Here is a 21,718-nt window from a genome sequence, read left to right as displayed (position 1 = left end):
AAATTTGGAAGCTGTGTGTTCGCTAGAGAATCGCTTACATAAAGTACAAATGTTTTTATAAAGTAACTCTTGATATGATCATATCTGCAGGATTATGCATTTAACTTCAACAAAATGTAAAATCAAACTCATTTATTCATTTGTCGTTTGGAATAGTTTCATGCAGACCTCTAAGTTCTGTAGATATATGTACATATCGTCGCCCCTATGGCAGAGACATGAATGTGTAGAAATCAAAAATTTTTTTTACAAGATTAACTCTGTATTTATGCAATCGAAATTGTACAATATGTGGTTTCGGTGTACGCATGGTATTCGAGACTTTTGTATAGCATCAAGTCAACCCAATAACTCAAAACTGATAAATTTGCACATTCATGCTTCTGGCATAAGGTTTAGGATATATATGTGCATACACGATTTCTCAGCGCAATCTGCATTTTAATATTTCTTTATAGCAAGTGTTAAGTTTATACAAAACCATTGCCCATATTTGGCTTGTTACCACAGGTTTCTAAGCATTTGCCAAGAATAACGAATCTTTAATGTATTTTGTTTTTATTTTTATTTACCATTTTTAAGAATAATCTATACTTAAAATGAAATATTTACACAAAGAGGTAGGGATTTTTTGTTTGTTGTTTGTGTGAGTCCTGGCCTAAAGCCAAAACTTTATGTGCGCGTATTAAAAAACAAAAAAGATAAAATAGTTGCATTATTGAACTGACTCGGTCACATCTTTGAACGACTGCGAATATTGAATTTCGAAACCACATTTCGCATTCACTTTGGTGTGTAAATTCAATAATATAAACTAAATATATTCTAAAAGCGATATGAAAATCGATAATTAGACCAAACAAACCTAAATTTATAGAAGTCTTCAACGCTTCGCCGTTACGAAATGTAAAACCTGTGAATAAAATCTAAGAAAATTAAAACACAAATTTTTTGGTTCATTGTACAACTGTAAAATCGTAAAATTTTAGCATATTGTACAACTTTTTATTGAAATATATTCGTTTCTATTTTCAAAATGGTTTTTTTTCTGATTCTCCAATTTTATAAAAAATAAAGTTTTTAAGGGGCCGGAAGTGATATTATCGCTGGTTGGTTTGAGTTTTTATCAATGGTGTCTTCTTCTACTTGATCACTTTTTATGGAGGTTGGATAATAAAAAAATAATAATAAATAGACACTAATTTTTGCGAATAGTTTTACAATTTTTTTGGTTATTTAATGCATAAAAAATTATGCTATAAATATTTTTTATTTTTTTTTTTTTAACTTTTCGATTTCAATTTATAATTTCATACAATTCGTTACAATTTTTGTTGCTGGCGTAAGTTTCCCATTATTTCGACCTAAATGGTTCGTTTGTATTTCTGATAGTACTATTTTCCAATTTAATTTAAATACATACATACATATTCTCAAAATTAAAAATATATCTGTATTTCGTTGGTGGAATAGCTGAACTTAAACAGTGATTATGGTTACCACAAAAATTTTCAAAGGTATTATGATTTACAATTAAATATGTATTTGAAGACAATTTCGTTTTGCATACGAATTTCATTTGGGAATAGAAATTTCTTGACAACAAAATAATATTAAGAAATTAAACATTGTTTCATATTTGTAATTAATATGTATGCACAACGGATATTTATCGCCCTGATTGGCTGACTGTGATTGCATGATTTGAACGTGCGTAGTTAAATTTTTGTATCACACAAAATTGCATATGTATTTTTATTCATCGCTTTATAACTTAAAAACTAAAGGGTGCTTGGAAGAAGAGATTTCTGAGACTGAATAGAGGCATTCGTGATCGAATGACTATACGTTTCGAAACGATTGCAAAAATTTACAGCTTCTTACTATAATACAATTTAAATTGACGAAGAAAACTCTTCAATGTGTGACGAAATTTAAAAAAATTTAATTTCTAATCGAATTCCATTCGACCACGAATGCTGTGATTCAGGCCCCGGTATTGAGCGAAATATAGCCAAAACGAAGGGTAAATTTAAATGTTAAAACGCAAAAAATTTGAAGAAGCATCGGTAAAAGTTAATTTTAAAGAATTACTTGTGCCACTACTTAAAGTTTTGAAGTGCTTTAATGCGCTTGTAAGCTTTTCGCTTCTTTTTCCACTGTGCATCTGTATGTATGTACATACGACAAATGTCAAGCAGCGATTTTACCATTCGTTTTCATGATTCTCTTCTTTTGACATCCTCTTGTTTATTTGCTCTTTTGGAAGTACAATTTTTACGATTATTTTTTTTTAGGATTTTTCTTTTTTTTTTTTAAATTTTTTAATACATTTTCTTTAAGTCGCCCAAATGAACTTTTGCGTATCACACACCACCCGCTTGCAATGCAAGGGCGCGATGTGTGTTACAGCAAGAGCTCTAACATTGGTACGTACATTTACAAAAAATAAAAGTCAAATAAAATAAAAAGTTAATTAATAATATTCGAGCATATCTTCACAATACACTCTGTCTACCCTCTTTTACTTTACTAAAGAGGAGTTCCAATGAGGTATCTGTATGTGTGCAGTATCTACTGTTGTGCCAAGAGAAAAATGCGCACCCAATTTTGATTGCCATTTTAAACTAAAGGAAAACTGAAGAAATCAGCATTCAAAAGTATGAACTACTTCACACACAATTGAGTATTATGCCGGTGCCGGTGTAACCATTCTATCAGCCCAAAACAAGTTTAATTATTTTCGAAACTTGAGCTCATTTCAAAAACTCAGCACAACGCCAGCATTCCAAAGGACCACAATAAAAGAAAGTGAGCTTAAGCTCAGAATAAATTTTCGTACTGATGAAGTGTGAGTTTAAACTAACCAGTTTAACGCTGAAAGCTGGAGACTGGATGTTAAGCTCCATTTTTTGAGCGCCATGTCCAATGTGTTTGTGCTCGAATATGCATACATACAGAAATATTACTCATTGGAACTTCTCTTAAAAAAAAAAAAATTCCACATTTTTCACCTCGCCTTCGATCACATTAACTACACATATGTATGTATGTATCTGAGTTTAGCTGTGCGACAAAAATACGCACATACAAGGGTAGGATGCATAATGAAATTAACAGATTGTGAGTGTGAATCTTTTTTGTTTCAACCAATGTACATACATCCATATATTGCATGTACATTTGTTTTTTGTTTGTATGTACATACATATATGTACGTAGGTTGTTATTATAATTTTAATTTGGTTTTTTATTTATTTTTATATTTAATAATTGTGGGTTTTATTATTATCATGTATTAGGTGTTTTTTATTCCTTAATAAAAATTTCACTTATCAAGTCTTTGTTAAAGCTTTTACGTCACTTCAAACCATAATAATTGATAAATTATGCCTGCTCGCTCCCTGCTCTCTTTCGCTAATTTTGATTCGTTAATTACATACAAAAACTCAGTGACAATACACTGTGCAAATGCGCATAGATACATGTTATGTACATATGTATGTGGGTATGTGGGATCTCAGTTTTTCAAAGTTAAGAATTGTTTCATAATTAACTTTTGTAGCCGACTAAAGAAAAAAAATGTATGAGAAATGGATTAAATCTATGTACATGCAGCATCTTTAAGATTATTTAAAATTGTGTATTCCTTTTTCATTGGTTTAGTAATAATAAATATACATACAAGTGACCCAAATATAAATTAGGACACAATATTTTAGCAATTCTGGCTATTTTTCTTTTGATTTTTTAATGTTTATTATTTTTATCAAAGTGTAGCTCATTAGCTAACCAAAAAACATATAAAAACAAAGTATTTATATTCGACAATTTTGTATATGGAAAAACTGCGTAACACCAAAACAAAAAAATTCAAAAAATCAACGGAAGTCCTATCTACTTAAAACTTCCATCTTATTATACTAAAGTTTAATTGGCATACCACGCATTTTTGTTGAAGATTCTGAATAAAAGCGAAATTTTTAGCGAAACTGCAGAATTTTCAGAATTTTTGCAAACAGTTTGAAATTTGGATCTTTGTATATGATTGTTGTTAGGTAATGAGCTAAACTTTTATAAAAAAAGAACAATCATAAAAATATACGTTAGTACACTAAAATATTAAAATAGCAAAACGCATTGAGAAATGCTTTGCTTAAAGTGCTATGTTGATTTCGGTTTGATTTTGACTCGGCATTTGCATTTCAGTACTGCAATGTACTAAGTCGAAGCTTTCTTACTGTATTTCAACAAACACATTTTGAAAATTATAATTCCATCGTAAACACTACAATAAAACTTTCGCAATGTGCTCCTTCGAGAGCAATACTTTGTACTAGAAGGTGTTTTTGTTTTTGTTTTTTTTTCTTTTGTTTTACATAATGTTTTCTGACCACAGAAACAAATATCGACCACTAATGCAAATGTTGAATGAAAATCACTAAAAGGCAGAACATTTAAATTATAATTTTGCGATAGACAACAGTCGGGAAGTCGCTGTATTAAGTTTATAAGCGTTATTTTTACAGAGTATAAAATAGAGAATAAAGCTGAGTAGCAGGAATATATGTATGTATGTATGTACAGAACTTTTACTTTACACAACTAACAAAATCATTAACAAAAAACTTACATCATAAAAATGCAAAATCCTTAGTTCTTCTATTTAGTATGGGTGTGTGTGTGTATATATATTTATATATTTATATACATACATATTTTTTGTATTAACGTATTTATGTATGTATTTTCATTTTTTGTAGAATATGGTGTTACTTGATTTATGTACTCTTTTATGTGAAAATTGCCATAAGCACTGCTCATGCGCATTTAGAAAAATTAAACAAAACTAAAAATAAATAAAATATTGATTGCATTCAAATATCACGTCTTCATTTTCCACACAAACAAGTCAATGCAGCAAGAAATTGTGGAGTTACATTTAAGTAATCAAGAAATTTCACAAATAGCACAGTTGCTAGAGAAATAAAAATTTCAAATACATACACCACAACATTATATTTTATTATGATTATGTTCTTTTTCATAGATAAAGATATTGCAAAGTTTGTGCATTAATCTGGCACTAATTGATACCGACAGATGTCAATACTCTTTCTCATTTTGTTTACAATTATTATTTTGCTTTGTAAAAGTCTATATGCACATAAATATACATATATACATGTTTACATATGTGTTTACATATATAGGTATGTATATCTTTAAACATTAATATGTATGTATATATGTATATAGGCATGTGCATATGTATTTGTGTAGTATGTTCGGCAAAGAAAATCTTAAAATACAAATTCAAACTTGATTCATAACTTTGTATCACAGAATACATAGGCAGTTTACAGAAGAAGCACCACGTGTGAATAAAAAGTCGCGTCGCCAGTAATAATATTACGGCCGGAGCAGAGCAGATAAATAACATCTCGCTCACCGTAAATGACATGACGAACGTCAAACGAAGGTGACGATCAGAATATCGCGACCGCGAAGAGCAACTTAAAATAGCTTCAGGTGCGTAAAAACACTGTTGAAGTACCATTCTTTGCTCTAAGACCGAGATCTAAGATTTTATCACAAGTCAACATATGTTCCCTCTGTGTGCTTCCTCTGTACACATTCTGCTTATTCTCTGTTTGTATGCATTGGTGAATTAAGGTATGTACATACATACATATGTACATACTTAGTATATGTATGTGCTGGAGTGTAGGAGGCAAAACAAAAAATAAACTTTCAATAAAATCAGCATCGTTTAGTTTACGCACTTCACATGTACCACGTACAATTGGCAATGGAATTGTTAAAAATTAACAATTTTGTGTAGTAGCAACGTCAGACACACGTATCTATCAATGAGGCGCGCGCTTCATCCAAGTTCATATCATGCAAATGATGATCATCTCCTAAACTTTGTCATTACTGCTTTTAAATTAATTTTCGATCACCCGTTTACGGACGTTGACTGCTAACATTTTTCGCCCTCAAACACTCATATTTTTGATGATTCTTTCTGGCCCCTTCCTGGAAGAAGGCGTTGAAAAATGCACATTTGTTCTTATATCACTAACATTACATATTACATACATACATGCGGAGTTCAACAATTAAATTGTACGGAGCATTCACAAAAATTCACAAAGTACTTAGCTAAATACATACTTACAATTTTTCATTGGCAATTTGTAATGTTAACAAAAAGTAAGCAAAATACAATACAATCAATACATACTAACTAGCACACGTACATACATATGTATGTATCTACATATGTATGTATGTATGTATATAGCATCACAAAATTCAAAACAATTACCATTTATGTTTGCAACTAGCTTTTTCATCCTTATGTAGTAATTCTCTAATATTGGCAACAGCAGTTCAGATTCAGTGCAGTTTTGTTGTCAGCGGTTTCGAAGCACTCGGGCCTAATAGCATTCACTACCACCATTCCAGCATAAAGCGGAGTTCTTCAGCAAGCATTTACATACTACATATTTACATAAATATTGAGTTGATATTATTGTTGGTAGCAATTAAACCAAATTTTTGATTTTGCCTATGCTGGATGATTGATTGTATGCTCAAAAGCACGAATGCTTCAAAGGCTGTCGAAACATAAGCATATTTATTCTAATATTAAAATTTCTTAATTTTAAGTCGGACATTGTTGTACCAAGTTTCCGGCAAATGCTTAAATTTCCATCACAATTCCATTTAGTATAAATCATTCGTAAGAAGGCTGGAAATATCTCCATCCTTTAGATCCACCCCCCCTCCCCCCTCCGCCCTCCTCCCACCCCGTCCCCCCGATAAAAAAAAAATAATTATTATTATGAACTATAAAAAACAAGGTACTGGGCTTAAGTGCTCCTCTGTAGCTGCAAACAATCATCACACTCGTATCAGGCTACTGTTTTAAGGCAGTTGTATGCAATTTACGATTTACATTTTTAGCATTTAGATACGACACATTTACTGTTTAATTCTGTTTCGAAATTGAATTATTTTTATTTTTATTTTATTGCCGGAAATTGTCGTATTTTGAAATCTCATAAATCTACTCTTTCTAATAATGTTTTGCACAACGGACTAGCTTTAATTCAAAATAACACATTTTCAACGACTGGGTTCGTTGGTCATTTTTTTTTTGTAAATCAAGATGCTTATGCATCGCAAGCAAACCTCAATTATTTTCCTTTATTTTTATTAATGTTTGTGTAAATTGGCGTACTGAATTGGGTGTGTTGATGTTTGCTTAGGACTCAGGTTCTCTTATGAATTTATATGTTTGTTTATTACATTTGCGCTGCAGTTCTTCATTTCATTTGCATTTGTTGGCAGACATTCTTTGAATAAAATTTTGTTTGTATCCATCAATAAACTAAAGCACATATTTTCGTTTTTGGGCCTCGCGGCCGTTTGGTTTTTGTCTTTTGTCTATTGTAGTTTTATTATTATTGTTTTATTTTTTTATTTGTTCGTGATGACGGAAGTATATCTTTAAACAATTTTAATTTTTAAAGTTTGCTAGTTTAAAATTTGTTAACATTTATCTTTGGGTTTTTGTTATTTCTGCAAATACACTTCTACATATTATTTTGCAAATACAAATACATAGTTCAAAATGTATAGCACATTACATAGTACGTATTACATTAGCATTGGGTACATAAGAGTTGTCTTCAGTTTTGTTTGTTTGTAATACACACAAACGGTTAGTTCAATCCAGAGGACCGACGCATTATTAAGTAAATTAAGTTTTTACATTTTATGATGGTGATTTAAATGGTAAAAATCTATAAATAAATATAAATATACGGGGTTGTTTAGTTTACAATTGCATTTAAATGTAGGGTACTAGAAACGTATTACATATTTATGCGCCAACACTTTCTAAATTTGTTTGTAAATAAGTTTAAATTTAATTGTTTCGTCATACATATATACATATGTATGTATATATGCATGTATGTGGAAGTAGACGATGGATGAGTGTTCATAATTAAAAAGAACAATATTAGAAAGGTGAGAGCCTAAAATCGCGTTCAATGCAGAGTTATTTGCACTTTCGTTGTTTTTAAATTTCTATAATTAAAATCGCACTTGAATACAACTTTCAAATACTGGCATAAAAATATCACCTTAGGTCAGAAAAATATAGAAGAAAACTATATAAAAGTAGGAATATAAATATGTATGTATGCATATCTGAGTTCGATGTGTTGGCACAATACATACATATAACGTTCGATTGTACGAGAGGTTTTGTGTTAAGATAAATTTAAAAATTATACAATCTACAGTTGAAATTTTTTACAAATTAAAAATTAAAAAAAAATATTAAAATTTAATACACATAATGAGAATCTTGTTATTATATGGTAAGTAAAATAAATTTTGGTATACGTTGCACAAAATGTGTTGATATATAATACATATGTATGTGCCGCTATTGCTGAGTAAACCTGATTTGGTTTCTAAAACGAATTTCCTTCCTACTTGATAGATGTTGTTCACAGTTACATCTAATGCCGCTGCTAATGCTGGTGTTTTGTTGGGTTGTTTGGTCTGCAGCTACAGCTGCAACTGCTGTTGTCCTGCTGTTGCTAGACGGTGTGGTGTTGTCTTTGACGTACAATTTTGCACTGTACTCACTCGCTCGCTTTCCGCTCACAACTGTGGCCTCAGCTTAAATGGTATTTATGTATGTTGTTCGATGTGTCTTAATTGCTTTAATTGCATTTTGTTTACTTTTGTTTTGTAGTTGTAACACTATTATATTAATGTTCAAAGATTTTCATCAAATTGCTTTATTCTGTTGGTGGGTTGATGGAGTTCACTATTTTTTTACTTTCCATATGTTAAATGTCTGTTCGGCTTGCAAGCAACAAGGTACGCACAATTCACACAGTTCGTTTTTTAAGCGTTTCTCTGTAATGTTTTTAAGTTTTCCGGAGTACGGTGTTTACGTATATTGTTTCTGGCTGATATTTTTTATGTTCTGTATTTAAGCTTATACAGTTGCTTTCTGTCCATTGTTTTAATTATTACTCCGCGGAGTGTAAATATTATTTGTTTGTATTTTAAAATTTCCTTTAGCCTTCCGAAGTAAATAATTTATTGACGAAAAATTCAATTTATATGGAGTTGCATTTTTTAAGAAATACGGTGAGTTATTTATGTGTGTACTAAATTATTGAAATTTGGAATTTTGCATTTTCAATTGTTTGTTATCTGTTTGATTTTATTATTTATTTTTCAGCCAATTTGCCACATATTAAAATTATTATGATTTTTTTTATTTTTCACTATACAGTTGAGATCACAAGCATTTGTTATTTGTGTCATACTTTATGATAACGCAGCTTCTTCGTTTTTTCCACGTACAAACATTTTAGTTTAATGTATGTACTTATTTTTTTTATTGTGAGATGTCTATTGTAAACTTGTTTTCAAGTTATTCTAGTTAAAAAGTTTTTTGTTTTTTCATACGAAATGATATTATTTCTGATTTGAGATTGGTTTGTAGCGCACTCTTGCACGATTCATTGCGAATATCACATCAACCTTGCCATAGTGTTTATCATAACTGAGAGACGTAATTTATTTTGTTGCTGGTAGAGCTTTAAATTTGTTTGTTTTCGCTTTTAAGTATTGATTTCAAATATATGCTGATGATGTTGTTCGTGGAATAATTGGCAGGCGCGCAACGGTTACGATTGCACATTTAACAACAACTTTAAATTGTGCGTGTCGAAATCGTCGAGCAAGTTGCGCTTCGAGTGCTTAACCACGTGACCGCCATAGGTGTGTGCATCTGCTGCCAGTGCTGGGTTGCGTGCTGTCGTCACACTGTGGAGGCCGGGTCCAGCGCTGCTGGCTGCCTTATGTTCCGCCTTGCCCAGCGTCCAGTGCTGCGGCGGTTTTGGTAGCGCTGTGGGCGCCGGTGCGTCAAAGCATTTGCTGCCAGCGAAATGCGTCAATGCGGTGGGTATCAGCAGTTGCGTAGGCGAGACCTGGCCGAACAGGGGGCTATTGTTCATAGCAAATTTTGCGCGATGCTTCCGACCGGCACTGCCGCCGTTACTATTGATAACCACTGGATTTGCACCACCCCCCAGTATCACAGCTGGTGATTGACGGGTTTGCAGCTGCTGCTGCTGCTGCTGCTGCTGTGCGTTCGGCGATCTCTGACCGTCACGTTGCTTATTGGTGCCAGCACCACGCTTGCTGCCATGATGCGAATGATAATGATGATTATTGCTGAAGAACACGCCACTATCACTTCCACTACCACTTGTTGATTGGGGCGAGTTGCGTTGCTGCTGCTGAACCTGCTGCTGCTGCTGCTTTCGCTGTTGCTGCTTCCGTAGGCGCGACGAAGAATTGCCGCTTCCAATGCCACTAGAACCTAATGACGATTCGCTGCAATTCGATGACGTGGAGGCACCTGACGACATTGGACAACCCGGCGGTGAAGAACTCAACACAAGTTGTTGTTGTTGTTGTTGTTGGTAATAGTATTGATAATTTGTACTGCTGGCAATACTGTTGGAATGTGCAGTTACGGGTGAAGTTGATGTTATTGTAGGCGAGTTGCGGCTTCCACCATTGCCACCACCACACCCACCACTACTATTCGACAATTTTTTCAAGCGAGTTATTGTTGTCGTTGCGGCTGCTGCTGCGGTTGTTGTCATTTTTAAATTATTACTAACGCTATTGTGCGAGTATGTCATAGTTGATGTTTGATTTTCAGCTTCCTCTGCTTCTTCCCGTTACAGCTGAATGTATTTTTTATGGTTTTCAATGTCGAACTCTGATCCTTGGTATTTTTGATGTATACCGCTTTGTTTTTAATATGCGCACTCGGCTTCCCTTTTCAATATTTAGCGTTTAAATTAATGCTTAAATTTTAAATATCACACACAATAAAATCAACGTTAGTTTGCGTTTTATCCTTTTTTATACTCTCTTTTACAACGAGGGATCCGTATCATTGGTGTTGTCCTTTCCTTGTCACACTCAACTTACCGCCGATGACTTGCAGCTGGTGTTGCTCGTTTAAGTACAATCGAGCAGAGAGCGGACGGCACTGTCGTCGTGACTACAATCTTAGCCTGCTTTCGATATCGTTATCTCTATCTTTCCCCCTTTCCGGCTTAAAACTTACAATGCTTTTTTCTTACTGTTTTACTATCTGCTCTGCTTTTCTTTCTGTGCTTACTAGTGTTTCTGATATCCTCTTTTTCTCTTTTTTCTCCCTTATTTACATGTACATACATATAATTATTTATATATATTACTATGTATAAACATATACATATATTTTATATATAATTTTGTTTTATATTGTTAATCAGTCTGTTGATTTTTCTGTTTTGTTTTAAGCTTTCTTTAGCTACTTTACTCATTAGCTTACGCTTCTTTGTCTTCTTCGTCCTCTAGTCCTTCTATATGATCCTTCGCTTTGTGGATGGTTCTGGCGGTACATCTATTGGTGGTCCTGAAAGAAGGAGTCAAATATATGTGAAAATTAATATATATATTTTTTTATTGTACGTTTGTAATTTTTTAAGTATTAAGAGGGAATTCTCAAAATAAAAAATACGACACTTAGAGTGTACAAACACCTCTCGAACTCAAACCGATTTGGAGATCAGCTGTTTCGATCAAAATTACATTTGGACAGTGTTACCATAATTTCCTCTTTTTTTTTTAATTCGCAAATGAAATATTAACCAATTTAATGATAAATTTCTTATCAAACCGACATAAAGCCATAAGTATACATACTAGAGCGAAATGCGTACGGTGTCAATGCGCTTTAAATCAATTTAATTCATTTGTGCGTATAAACGTACGTAGTACATATGTATGTACTTATATGAATCTTTACAACCTGTTTACCCGAACAATTCGCAAGTAAGGTAAACCCGTTCTCTCAATTCCTCGGCCACGATTTATTATTTAGGTGCAGGTAGCATTTTAATATCACATAAAATTGAAAATAAGAAAATTAAATTGTTCAAAATTATTGTTTGAGGTGGAAATCGAGAATGTATATAAGGGCATGGTTAGCAATTCGAAAATATTCGGAAAAGACAAATTTTTTTTCCAAGTTTCACCTTCGATAATGAATGTTAAATAGGTTAGTATTCCATTCGAGAACCAGGCTATCCTCTAGCAAACCTTCGTTATCCTATGTATTTCCCTTCGTTAAGAATTCGAAATCCAGCTCATTATCGAACTGAAATTTTAATGGGACTCACTGTGATAGTCTTACATTTCCCTTCGAGAATGAGCTGGATTTCACGTTCCCTCTTGCTGCTATGGTCAGCGTTGCCAGGTTGACGTTTTTAACGTCATTTGGACGTTTTTTGTATCTTGTTGCGGTTCGGACGTTTTTTGTGCAAAAAATGACGTTTTTTACCTTCCCAATAATTTTTCTCTGTTACTAAATCTTGTAAGTATAACTGATTTTGAATTATTTTCTTAATAAATCTTAACAAGCTTTGTTTTTTGCAGCAACTTCTTCAAAATATATTTATCCTTTGTACACAAATGACTTAAATACGAAGCAAACCAAGCGTACGCGCATTTTTTTGGATTCTTGGACTAAGGATCCCGCGTTCAAATTTTGTAAACACTTGAGATTACGAGGCTTATTGCAATGTTTGCGATTGCACATTAAAAGCCAAATCAAGAAGAGCTGATCTATTGCAACAGGCACGCTCTCAAAAGCACCAAAAAAGCTGTAGCAGCATAAAAAGTCAGAAAAAAGTAGGCGACTTTTTTAAGACTTCATTGAAAATGTAATGAACGCAAAAAAGGCTGAAATATTGCTATGTTTCTTCTTAGCAGAACGTAATTTAGCATTTTCGACAACCGACCACCGAGCCAAATGTCTACAAGAGAAAAAAAATATTCTTTAGCAACTTAAAACTTGCAAATTATTACCCTGGAAAATAATGGGCTATCAAACTGCATACTCAAAAAAATCTTAAAAATCCGAATAAAAAGTTAAAAATCTAGCTGAAACTTTGCAGATTTTTTATAATTTTTGCACAAATGAAATGTGGATTTATATTTTGTTTGTTATATAATGAGTAGGCTTTCATGGAAAAATAATAAACATTAAATAAACAAAAGCAAAACAGCCACAATAGATCAAAATATTGGTGACTTAATCAGCTGATCAGAAGTGTATGTATAAGATGATTTTTATATTAACGATCTCAAACCAGTTTACAATGAATTTTATGCTCTGTCGAAATGACATTTTAATATACCTTACATATATACTTACATATGTACCTTTGTATACAATACAAGTTTAAAGTTATAAAGTGTGAACAATTCTCGGTGCATATGTTTGAAAAAGACGTATTTGGGTAGGAAATGACGTTTTTTTTCAGACCAAGAGGGACCTGGCAACACTGGCTATGGTTTTCATTTTTTTCAAACCCATTTCGAGTGTGGGTATTTCCAATATACTATTATCGTTGGAAAGCTAAGTTTGGTTATGAGTTCGTTCTCAGTTCAATATGCCTATTGGATATCGAAGGTCGTCTTCGAACGTTCGCCACAATGTTTATTGGGTTACTTTTAATGTTAGCGATGGTCAAAAGTGTCTCTCAGCGGTTTACTATATTTATATCTGGGGCTTTACCAATGTAAAATAGTTGTTGTTGTTGTTGTTGTTGTAGTGGCTACTAAATCCCGCTCTAGTCAGCTCATCCATCTGCGTTCTTGTTGTTGTTGTTGTAGCGGCTCCAACAACCCCGCCCAGATGTTTCGAGTCATGGAGTGTCTCTCCGCATGCCGGACACTCATTTGGTACATCAGCGTTTAGTCTGCTCAGGTATGAGTTTAACCTGCTGCAGTAGCCAGAGCTGGGCTATTGTGGTTCTAGTCTCCCGAGGCAGATGAAGCTCTGTCTCGTCAATGCCCGGTGGTTGTGCGCCTAGAACGGCATTCACAGGTCTGGAGTCGGCATAACTCGAGACTGACTCCTTGTGAATGCCGTTCAGAACCTGTCGATAAGCTGACGGGCCCAGAAGTTGTCTAATGAACCTCTGGACTTCGTCCGTCAGTTCGTAGAGATTCCTGGGCGAGAACTCTTCTGCAAGCAGTTGCCCATTTGGGTGATCGCGTCTATGGCTCCCAACAAGAAACTCCTTTCAGAGCATTGTGTTGTGCTTCTTAACCGGGAGCAATTTCGCCTCGTCGTGCAGGTGGTGTTTTGCCGACATCAGAACGCATCCAGTCGCTGTCCGTAGTGCTGTGTTTTGCGTCGTCTGCAGATTCATCCACTGCGTCCTACTAGTCCTCGGCGAACACACTTGTGCTGCGTAATTTAAAAGCAGCCGGCCTATTGCCTTGTATGTTGCCAGCCACGTTTCTTTATCTCTGTGCCAAGTACTGCCGGCTAGCGACTTGAGGACCTTGTTGCGGCTCTGTACTTTGTTGACAATAGCGGTTGCGTGCGCAGAGAAGGAGAGCAGACTGTCGAAGGTTACTACGAGAATTTTGGGTTTATTCACCGTCGGAATTGGTGTATCATCGACGTGAATTCCCAGCGGTAGCCTGACCACCTTCGTCCAGGTGGTGAGCAAGGTCGCAGAGGATTTTATAGGGGAGAGGGTTAGGCTCCTTGCAGTGAAGAAGCTAGAAAGTTCGGAGAGATATCGGGCTAAAATCGCGCATCGCTCCGGGTCCGACGAAGCATGAAAGAAATTTCGAACCTGTCGTCTTGCTTCGTCGGATTGGACAGTGACCTCACGGTTGACCGAAGCTTACTTACACCAGAGGCGAAGTTACAATTCTTCAGATACTCTTCCCACTTTTTCCGCTTATGTACGCTATCAAGTTGGCGGATCTCCGCGTTAAGATCCCTGATACGGGGATTTCCGGGATCGGCCTGACGAAGGTTATCACGCTCATCGGCTAGAACAGCCATATCAGCAGGGAAGTTTGGACGAGGGTCCGTAATGCATCCGGCCGGTACGAAGCGAGCTGCAGCAGCAGTGACAACCCTGCGAAACTTACGTTCACCAATGTGAACGTCGGTTGGTGCTCTCAGTAAATTTCGCGAAGCCTTTCCAATCGGCTTTAGAAAAGTTCATATAGGTCCGGTGTTCCGCGGAAGCAAAGTCGGTTGGTTTATCGATAAAGATGACTATGGGCAGATGGTCTGATGCCAAAGGATGCATAGGTCGCCATGATACGCTGTTTATCAGACCAGCACTGACTATTGTTATGTTTGGCGAGCTGAAGCAGCTGCCCATAATCCTGGTGGGTGCGTCGTCGTTTAGTGTGTAGAATGTCGAATCGTCTATCTGCTCATCCAAGTCTGTTCCCCTACGATCGTTTGACAGGCATGAATGCCAAAGATCGTGGTGCGCGTTAAAGTCACCTACTACCATACGGTTTTCACCTCTGAGGAACGCACCTGTATCGGGGTGATATCCTGCCGAGCAGAAAGTGACAGGGGGTATGTACACGTTAAATATCTCGAGCTCAACATCGTCTGACCGGATAGCAATGCCTTACATTCTAGGGTCTTATCCCTGCGGTCGATGTTGAATTGCTGTGCGACTTCGTCTCTTGGACCGCAGCTATATACCATGCCTTCCCATGAAGACGGTTATCTCCTCGATCTAGCTCTGAAGTCCGTTACAGTTAAATTGAAGGAGCTTCATGTGGTTTGGGAGACGTGTTGTTATGCGGAGTGTGAGGGATGTGTGTGGTCTTGCTTGTAGGAGGAACCAGGAGATTTAGACGGCGACATGTGGGTGGTGGTGCGGTTGCGTCTGTTGCGTGGTCTGCCGTGGTTTATTGTGTTGTTGTGTTGTGGTGCTGTGGTGTTTGTGTTGAGCTGCGCAGGTGAACTGGGGTTAGCCGTGAAGGCTGCTCTGTTTGAGCAGCAGAGGGCCACAAATGATGTGGTCCACTGGGCAGATTCTGAGGTGACTCCACCCGTCGCAAGCATTGCACTTGACTGAGTTGGAGTTAGTCGTCTCTGGCATACCCAGCAGGTGTAGGATTTTGGGCCTGGGTTTGACTCGATGCCAGCCCTCAGCAGAAGAATGCGTAGCGAATGTAGCTTCTATATACTTCGCCGACCTAAACGGGGTTAGATCGCGGAAACAACAGCCCTTGGTCGGGTAAAACCTGAGTCATTCCGGTACGTAGAACCGGCTGGTTCAGCTAAGGGAAGCCTAGGAAGTTCGCGACTTCAACAGGGGCTGTCCATAGGGACAGGGGTGTTAGCTGTGTGGGATTTTGGGGACATGCGAGCAGGCGCCGTGAGACATGTGACGACTCCCAGCATGCCGGGCATAGATTGAGCACGTCTTCGTTGATTCTGCCCAGTTATGAGTTTAGCCTGCTGTGATAACCAGAGCGAAGTTGAGCTATTGTCCTGCGGATCTCCCGAGTCAGACAAATTTCATTCCCGTCCACTTCACGTTTGATTAAAGCACGAACCATATTTTTATAAAAAAAAAAAAAAAAATAACAAAAAAATTTTGACTTGACAAATATTAAACAAAAAACGCCATGCACTTACTTTTGAATGCCAGTGTATTCCGATTTGGCGTTCAGATTCAACACAAAATTTTTCATTAGAATTCACATAAAACAGCAACAAATTAATCTCTACATTGAAATTAAAGTTAATTATAACCAAGATAAATAACAAAAAACCGGGTGACGCAGCTTATGGTTGCATTTTAATATCGGGAAAATCAAAATGTCACGCAGAACAAAAATTGGAAATTGAGTTAGCTTCATACGCACGCGGTTCAATTTTGGTTGGTCCCATACAAGTTGTATGTGCATGAGAAATTTTTGACAGTAAATTGGCGGCGTGCGTGAATATTAGGTTAGCCTGTTAGAAACATGTGAAATATGTTTAAGACCATTTTTTAAATAAATTTAAGGTTTTAAAAAGACGAAATTTGCACTTTTTTCGAAGTAGTCTCACAGGCGAACGTTAGTATTAAAGCAATAAAAAATAAGGTTAGTATTTTAGGGTTTAAAGAATCAACAGGTGGTCATTTATTTGAGTCACGTTAAGTCATTTTGTTTTTAAATTGATATGCACTGGCGGCAGAGATAATAGACTCGTCGTACTTTTAAGAGTTTTGGTTATATCTCTTTGGTTTATTTTATGTTTAATATATTTTTATAAAAGCTTGGGAATTTATACAACAAACATCATATAAATCCGCTTTTCAAACTTTGAAAAAAATTATAAAATTTCTACAAATTTTCAGCAAATTTCAAACTTTTTATTATTTTTTAGTGTTTGTCAAAAATTAACGGTATTTTCTAGCCTCTTGAAACTTGCTCTTTATTATTCATAAATAGAATGGGCTACAAAACTGCATACCAAAGACGGCATATTTATTTTTTTTTGGTGCAAATTGACAGGGCGGAGCTTGGGGGCGCTAAACGTGGAATTTTCAACATTTTCAAAATCTTATATTTTGAAAACTGTTGAACAGATTTCAAAAATATGGCCACCTTTTACAAGGTAATTTAAAGGCCTTTCATTCGTTATCTATAATTGCGTTTTTTTACTCATTTCCAGTAAAATCCAGTAAAAGTTTATATGAGATTTTTGTAAATTATTTTTATTTGCAAATTGCTTACGTATTAACGTAGAATTTTTACTTGCGTCCACAGCATTTTTGAGTAGAATTCCTTTCTGCGTTGGCGGACTTCGGCAGCGCTTTAGGATTATAACCCTTACCAAATAGAATTCTCCTTTTGGTATGCACTAACTGGGGCCACCGCCCAGTGATGTAGCCTTGGGAAAATATGAGGTAACTAGAATTCCCTTTGTGTCGTATACCTGGGGCTGCCGCCCCAGTGATGTCTATTTTGGTTATTGGGTGTTTTGTAAAAATATCTTGCATATAAAAACGATATACAAATTTATAACAAAAATTTGCAACAAATACCATATTTCCAACCGACATTATTGTTAAATTAGTGCACAGATTTAGTAAATTAAATTTTTGTAATAAAGCGTGAACACGCGTTTGGACACAGCAACCCAAAATCGTTGTACAAATGCATAAACAGTACCCCAAACCTATTATATACATCGATATATATGTCGAATGAAAGGTCATCCAATCACCTTTCCAACGGTGTCCATATTTTGAATCGGTTCAATAGTTTTTGAAATATAAGCTTTTGAAAATGTTGAAATTTCCACGTTTAACCGCATCGCCCTCCCTTCCCCCCCTGGCACCGCCCCTGTTCATTTGCACCAAAAAAAAAGTTTACCTATAAACTCAGCAGCAAGGGGTGCACCACGTCCACTTTTTCTTTTTTCACTAGCTCAAATGTCCGCATTCTTTAGGTATGCCGGGAAAGTAGACCTCCGATTTCGCATTTTGACAGCGAAACGCGTAGAAAAACCGCTTGCATTGCCTAGTTTAACCATGCCTTTACACCTAGCAATTTTTATTTCCGAAAATGATTTGTGCAAATCTGCAAAAAGGACTTTCTGACTGTTTACACGGGAAAGTAGACTTTTGATTTCGCATTTTGACAGCACGTTGAACCGCACCTTTAACAAATGTGTGTATGCATACATGTCAAAACAATTGTATTCATTTTAGGGCAATGTGCGACGTTGCCAATTTTCACTGTTTGGGATTTACATAAAGTTGAGGACGACTTGTATACCAACTATAGAATTAATAAGCAATTTCATAACTACATACATATGTACATATATTAAATATTTTTTCACGATTTGGAACTCTAGTTATAGAAGTTATAGCTAGTTATAGAAGCTATATTTCGCTTACTTTTCGCTTTGTAAACCTTTCCACTGCACTTCTTTATTTGGCTGCTTGCACTGTAATTAATATTTTCACTTTGTGGAGCTTGTTCGTGTTTGTTTTTTTTGTGAACCGACAAATGGTTGCGACCACTATTGCTCTCACTCTTTCGTGTACTAAATTCCAGTTGTATCTGCGAGTCGCGGTGTCGTTTCCTGCATACACAGTTGTTTTGTATACGACTGCACAATGGCTGACAATTCAAGATTTTCTTTAATTTTTGTCGAATGGAAAATTCTCGTCACAAAATTCTTTTCAGCCACTTCACAGAGTAGAAGACTTTCTGTTTAATTTTTACTATTACAGAATAAAGCCTTGTCAATCCACGCGAATTTGCTTCGTCGGAAATTTGGGCACCGCGAATTGCGTTTTTCACTTACTACAACAGCCTTTATTTAATGGGTGTAACTATAATATGAGCAAAAACAAGGAAAACGCTTTTTTGAACTTTCTTCTTTATCTTAATCTAACGTAACAAAGAGTAATGTTCCTGCTCTACAAATCTGCACCGTCCTTTTCAGCTCCTTAACCACACAAGGTTTTCCGTCGAGTATTGATATTTATTTACGAATTGAGCTATGTGTTTATATTTTTCTGAATTTTACTGCTTCAATCATAAATTTTCTATTGGGATTGGTTTATTTGATATCATAAGTACACAACTATTGTTAATGGCTGGTCAACACTCCGTGCACAAATGCCGTTTTACTAAACTTTCACACCTGAACAATTCGGTGATCACAGAGTTCAAGAACGGCAATTTAAAACAAAAGTGACTGGGAAACGAATTCCCTCTATGTTTTATTGATTTTTTTAGTTTTTTTTTTGATAAATTTAATCGTTGTACTTTTATATTACATGGAATATCAATTCACACCAAATACTTGTTTGTCCACCTTCGATAATTAAATTTCACGAAACTTAACTTGAACCAAGCCAAGTAATAAATATCGATAAAAATTTTTTCACGAAAAGGCTATCTTCTCTGTCAAAACACTTTCCACTTTTCTATCTAATTTAACTTTTTCTTTGGTGCAATTACTTGCTCCTCGCTTGTGTGGTTTCTGCGTATTATTACGCCTTCACCGACCTTAACTTCATCACTACTCTTTCCAAACTTAAATTCCAAATGACGAAGCACCTCTTTTAAACGGCTATTTTCCCAGGGAACTTTTCCTGCTTGGCAGGGTAATTTAAAATACTTTTACCAAAATAACCACTATATTTAAAAGATATAGGGAATTTTTGCAACTGACTGAGACAGTAGTATACATATACAAACTATTCTTGCTTCTTGCACTCTTTCGTTCACAATTGTCCGGCAATAGAGCGAAACTCTTTCAACATGTGTCCCCTTGCGAAGAAAACTGGTCGAAAAAACAGAGAACACTATAAAAGCAAATTTTGCAAGCAACCGGAATCGGTTTGGGCATAGTTGCCAGCTTTGTGCTTTAAGCACTAGATTTAGCATAGATAACAGTTTTAATGTGCAGTACTTCGTAAGCATTGGGTATTTATTTATACATGTAAATAGTATTTATTTTTTTACTTGTGTTTACCACAAACTGTTATGAAAACCGAATATCCTTTGATTAAAAAAAATTAGTGCTTTTAAAGCGGTAAAACGCTCTTTTTTCCACGGTTTGGTGCTTTTTGAAACTGTAAAGTTGGCAACACTGGGTTTGGGATCAAATGCACTAGCACAGGGAGTGCTAGTTTACTTACAATTAAAGAGCGAAATACACCACACAAGCGGCTTGTCAAATATACTTTTCCCATTTTGCCATAGACCATGCAAACATGAGTCGTTCAAGCACAGAATTTTAGTTTTCTTTCGGTTAACAATGTAAAACATTTTAGTTTTCTACCATTATTCTCCCTTACGTCTTCACTTGGTGAAATTTCAGTTGCAATTGAGGCGATTTTACCATCCACATCGCAAGCGGTTTGATCAAACGTCAACATGGCGGCCAGAAAATCAAAAAAATTTGATTTTTGCTCAAATTTCCCTCAAGCGGTTTGTCAAACCTTCAAACACCCCATAGACAGCACAAATGGCTTGCGCAAAGAGAAATTTCGCTTGGTTTGTCAAGCCGCTTGTGTTGTGTATTTCGCTCTTTACAACGGATTATTGTTGGATATGTAGGGCGAAATTCACCACACAAGCGGTTTGAGTATCATACTTCAAACCTTGGTACCATGAACCAATTACAACAATGTGTAGTTGGATCATGCCTTGGTACAATTATTACAGGTTTTGTATTCCCAGAGAATTCTGCTTCACATCGAAATTACTTTCATTTTGACGCATTTCAATTATTATGTACTTAACTATTGATATTATTCTTAATTAAGCATTGATACCATACTTAACCAACATTTTGTTGATAAATAACACAATCATATATATTTTATCCTCGATAAGATCTTTTTCTAAACATGAGGCGAAATTCCCCACAGTAAGTGTTGCTGTGCGCGCGAAGCGAAAATGCTGCACACAACCGAAAGTACTCCTCGGGGACCAATTGGTAAACTACTAGGTTCAGGTTTATTACTGTATATGCAAAGTGTCAAAGTGGCACTTTTGAAAAATAGTAATATTTCAATACATTTTTGTGAAATCCTTTGTGTGCACTTCTTTTTCTCAACTAAAATTTTCTAATTTTTAAAGGTTGTTCCAAAAAAAAGGTTATTCAACTGGCTTATCTAATTTTTTCATTGGGCTTTTGTTTTAGAAACGGGTTTCTTATTTTATTGCTTCTGGGAAGGATTAAAAAAGATGGCACTTTTTATCATCAATATGGCACCTCATAGCGAAGGATAGTTGGCAG

The 21,718-nt window shown here is 35.5% G+C and overlaps 1 protein-coding gene across 6 annotated transcripts; it reads right to left on the bottom strand.

The window, feature by feature from the left end:
* Positions 1 to 7,031: 7,031 nt before the first annotated feature.
* Positions 7,032 to 20,040, bottom strand: LOC118736283 (neurogenic protein mastermind). Of its 6 annotated transcripts, none has more exons than XR_004992670.1 (3): positions 18,855 to 19,739; positions 11,444 to 11,527; positions 7,032 to 7,817 (listed from the first exon to the last, which is right to left on the bottom strand). XR_004992670.1 is itself a non-coding variant. In XM_036466381.1 (3 exons), the coding sequence occupies exon 3, from the start codon at positions 10,758 to 10,760 to the stop codon at positions 9,735 to 9,737; it is 1,026 nt and encodes a 341-aa protein (XP_036322274.1). In that variant the 5' UTR covers positions 10,761 to 11,527; positions 18,855 to 19,042; positions 19,746 to 20,025; the 3' UTR covers positions 9,371 to 9,734. The 6 variants fall into 6 exon arrangements, 5 of the variants coding, with proteins under 5 accessions (XP_036322274.1, XP_036322280.1, XP_036322283.1 ...); XM_036466381.1 differs by lacking the exon at positions 7,032 to 7,817 and adding an exon at positions 19,746 to 20,025 and having other exon boundaries at positions 9,371 to 11,527; positions 18,855 to 19,042; XM_036466387.1 differs by lacking the exon at positions 7,032 to 7,817 and adding an exon at positions 19,910 to 20,023 and having other exon boundaries at positions 9,371 to 11,527; positions 18,855 to 19,042.
* Between the last annotated feature and the right edge of the window lie 1,678 nt (positions 20,041 to 21,718).

This window comes from Rhagoletis pomonella, unplaced genomic scaffold (assembly GCF_013731165.1).
Source record: "Rhagoletis pomonella isolate Grant_MI unplaced genomic scaffold, Rhpom_1.0 Rhpom_scaffold_00001, whole genome shotgun sequence".
NCBI lineage: Eukaryota > Metazoa > Arthropoda > Insecta > Diptera > Tephritidae > Rhagoletis > Rhagoletis pomonella.
Note: the sequence above shows the minus strand (reverse complement) of the source record. Positions and strands in the feature narration are given on the sequence as shown.

Excerpts from the sequence above, each read along its gene's own strand:
- LOC118736283 (XM_036466398.1), bottom strand. The coding sequence starts at position 10,760 with ATGACATACTCGCACAATAGCGTTAGTAATAATTTAAAAATGACAACA.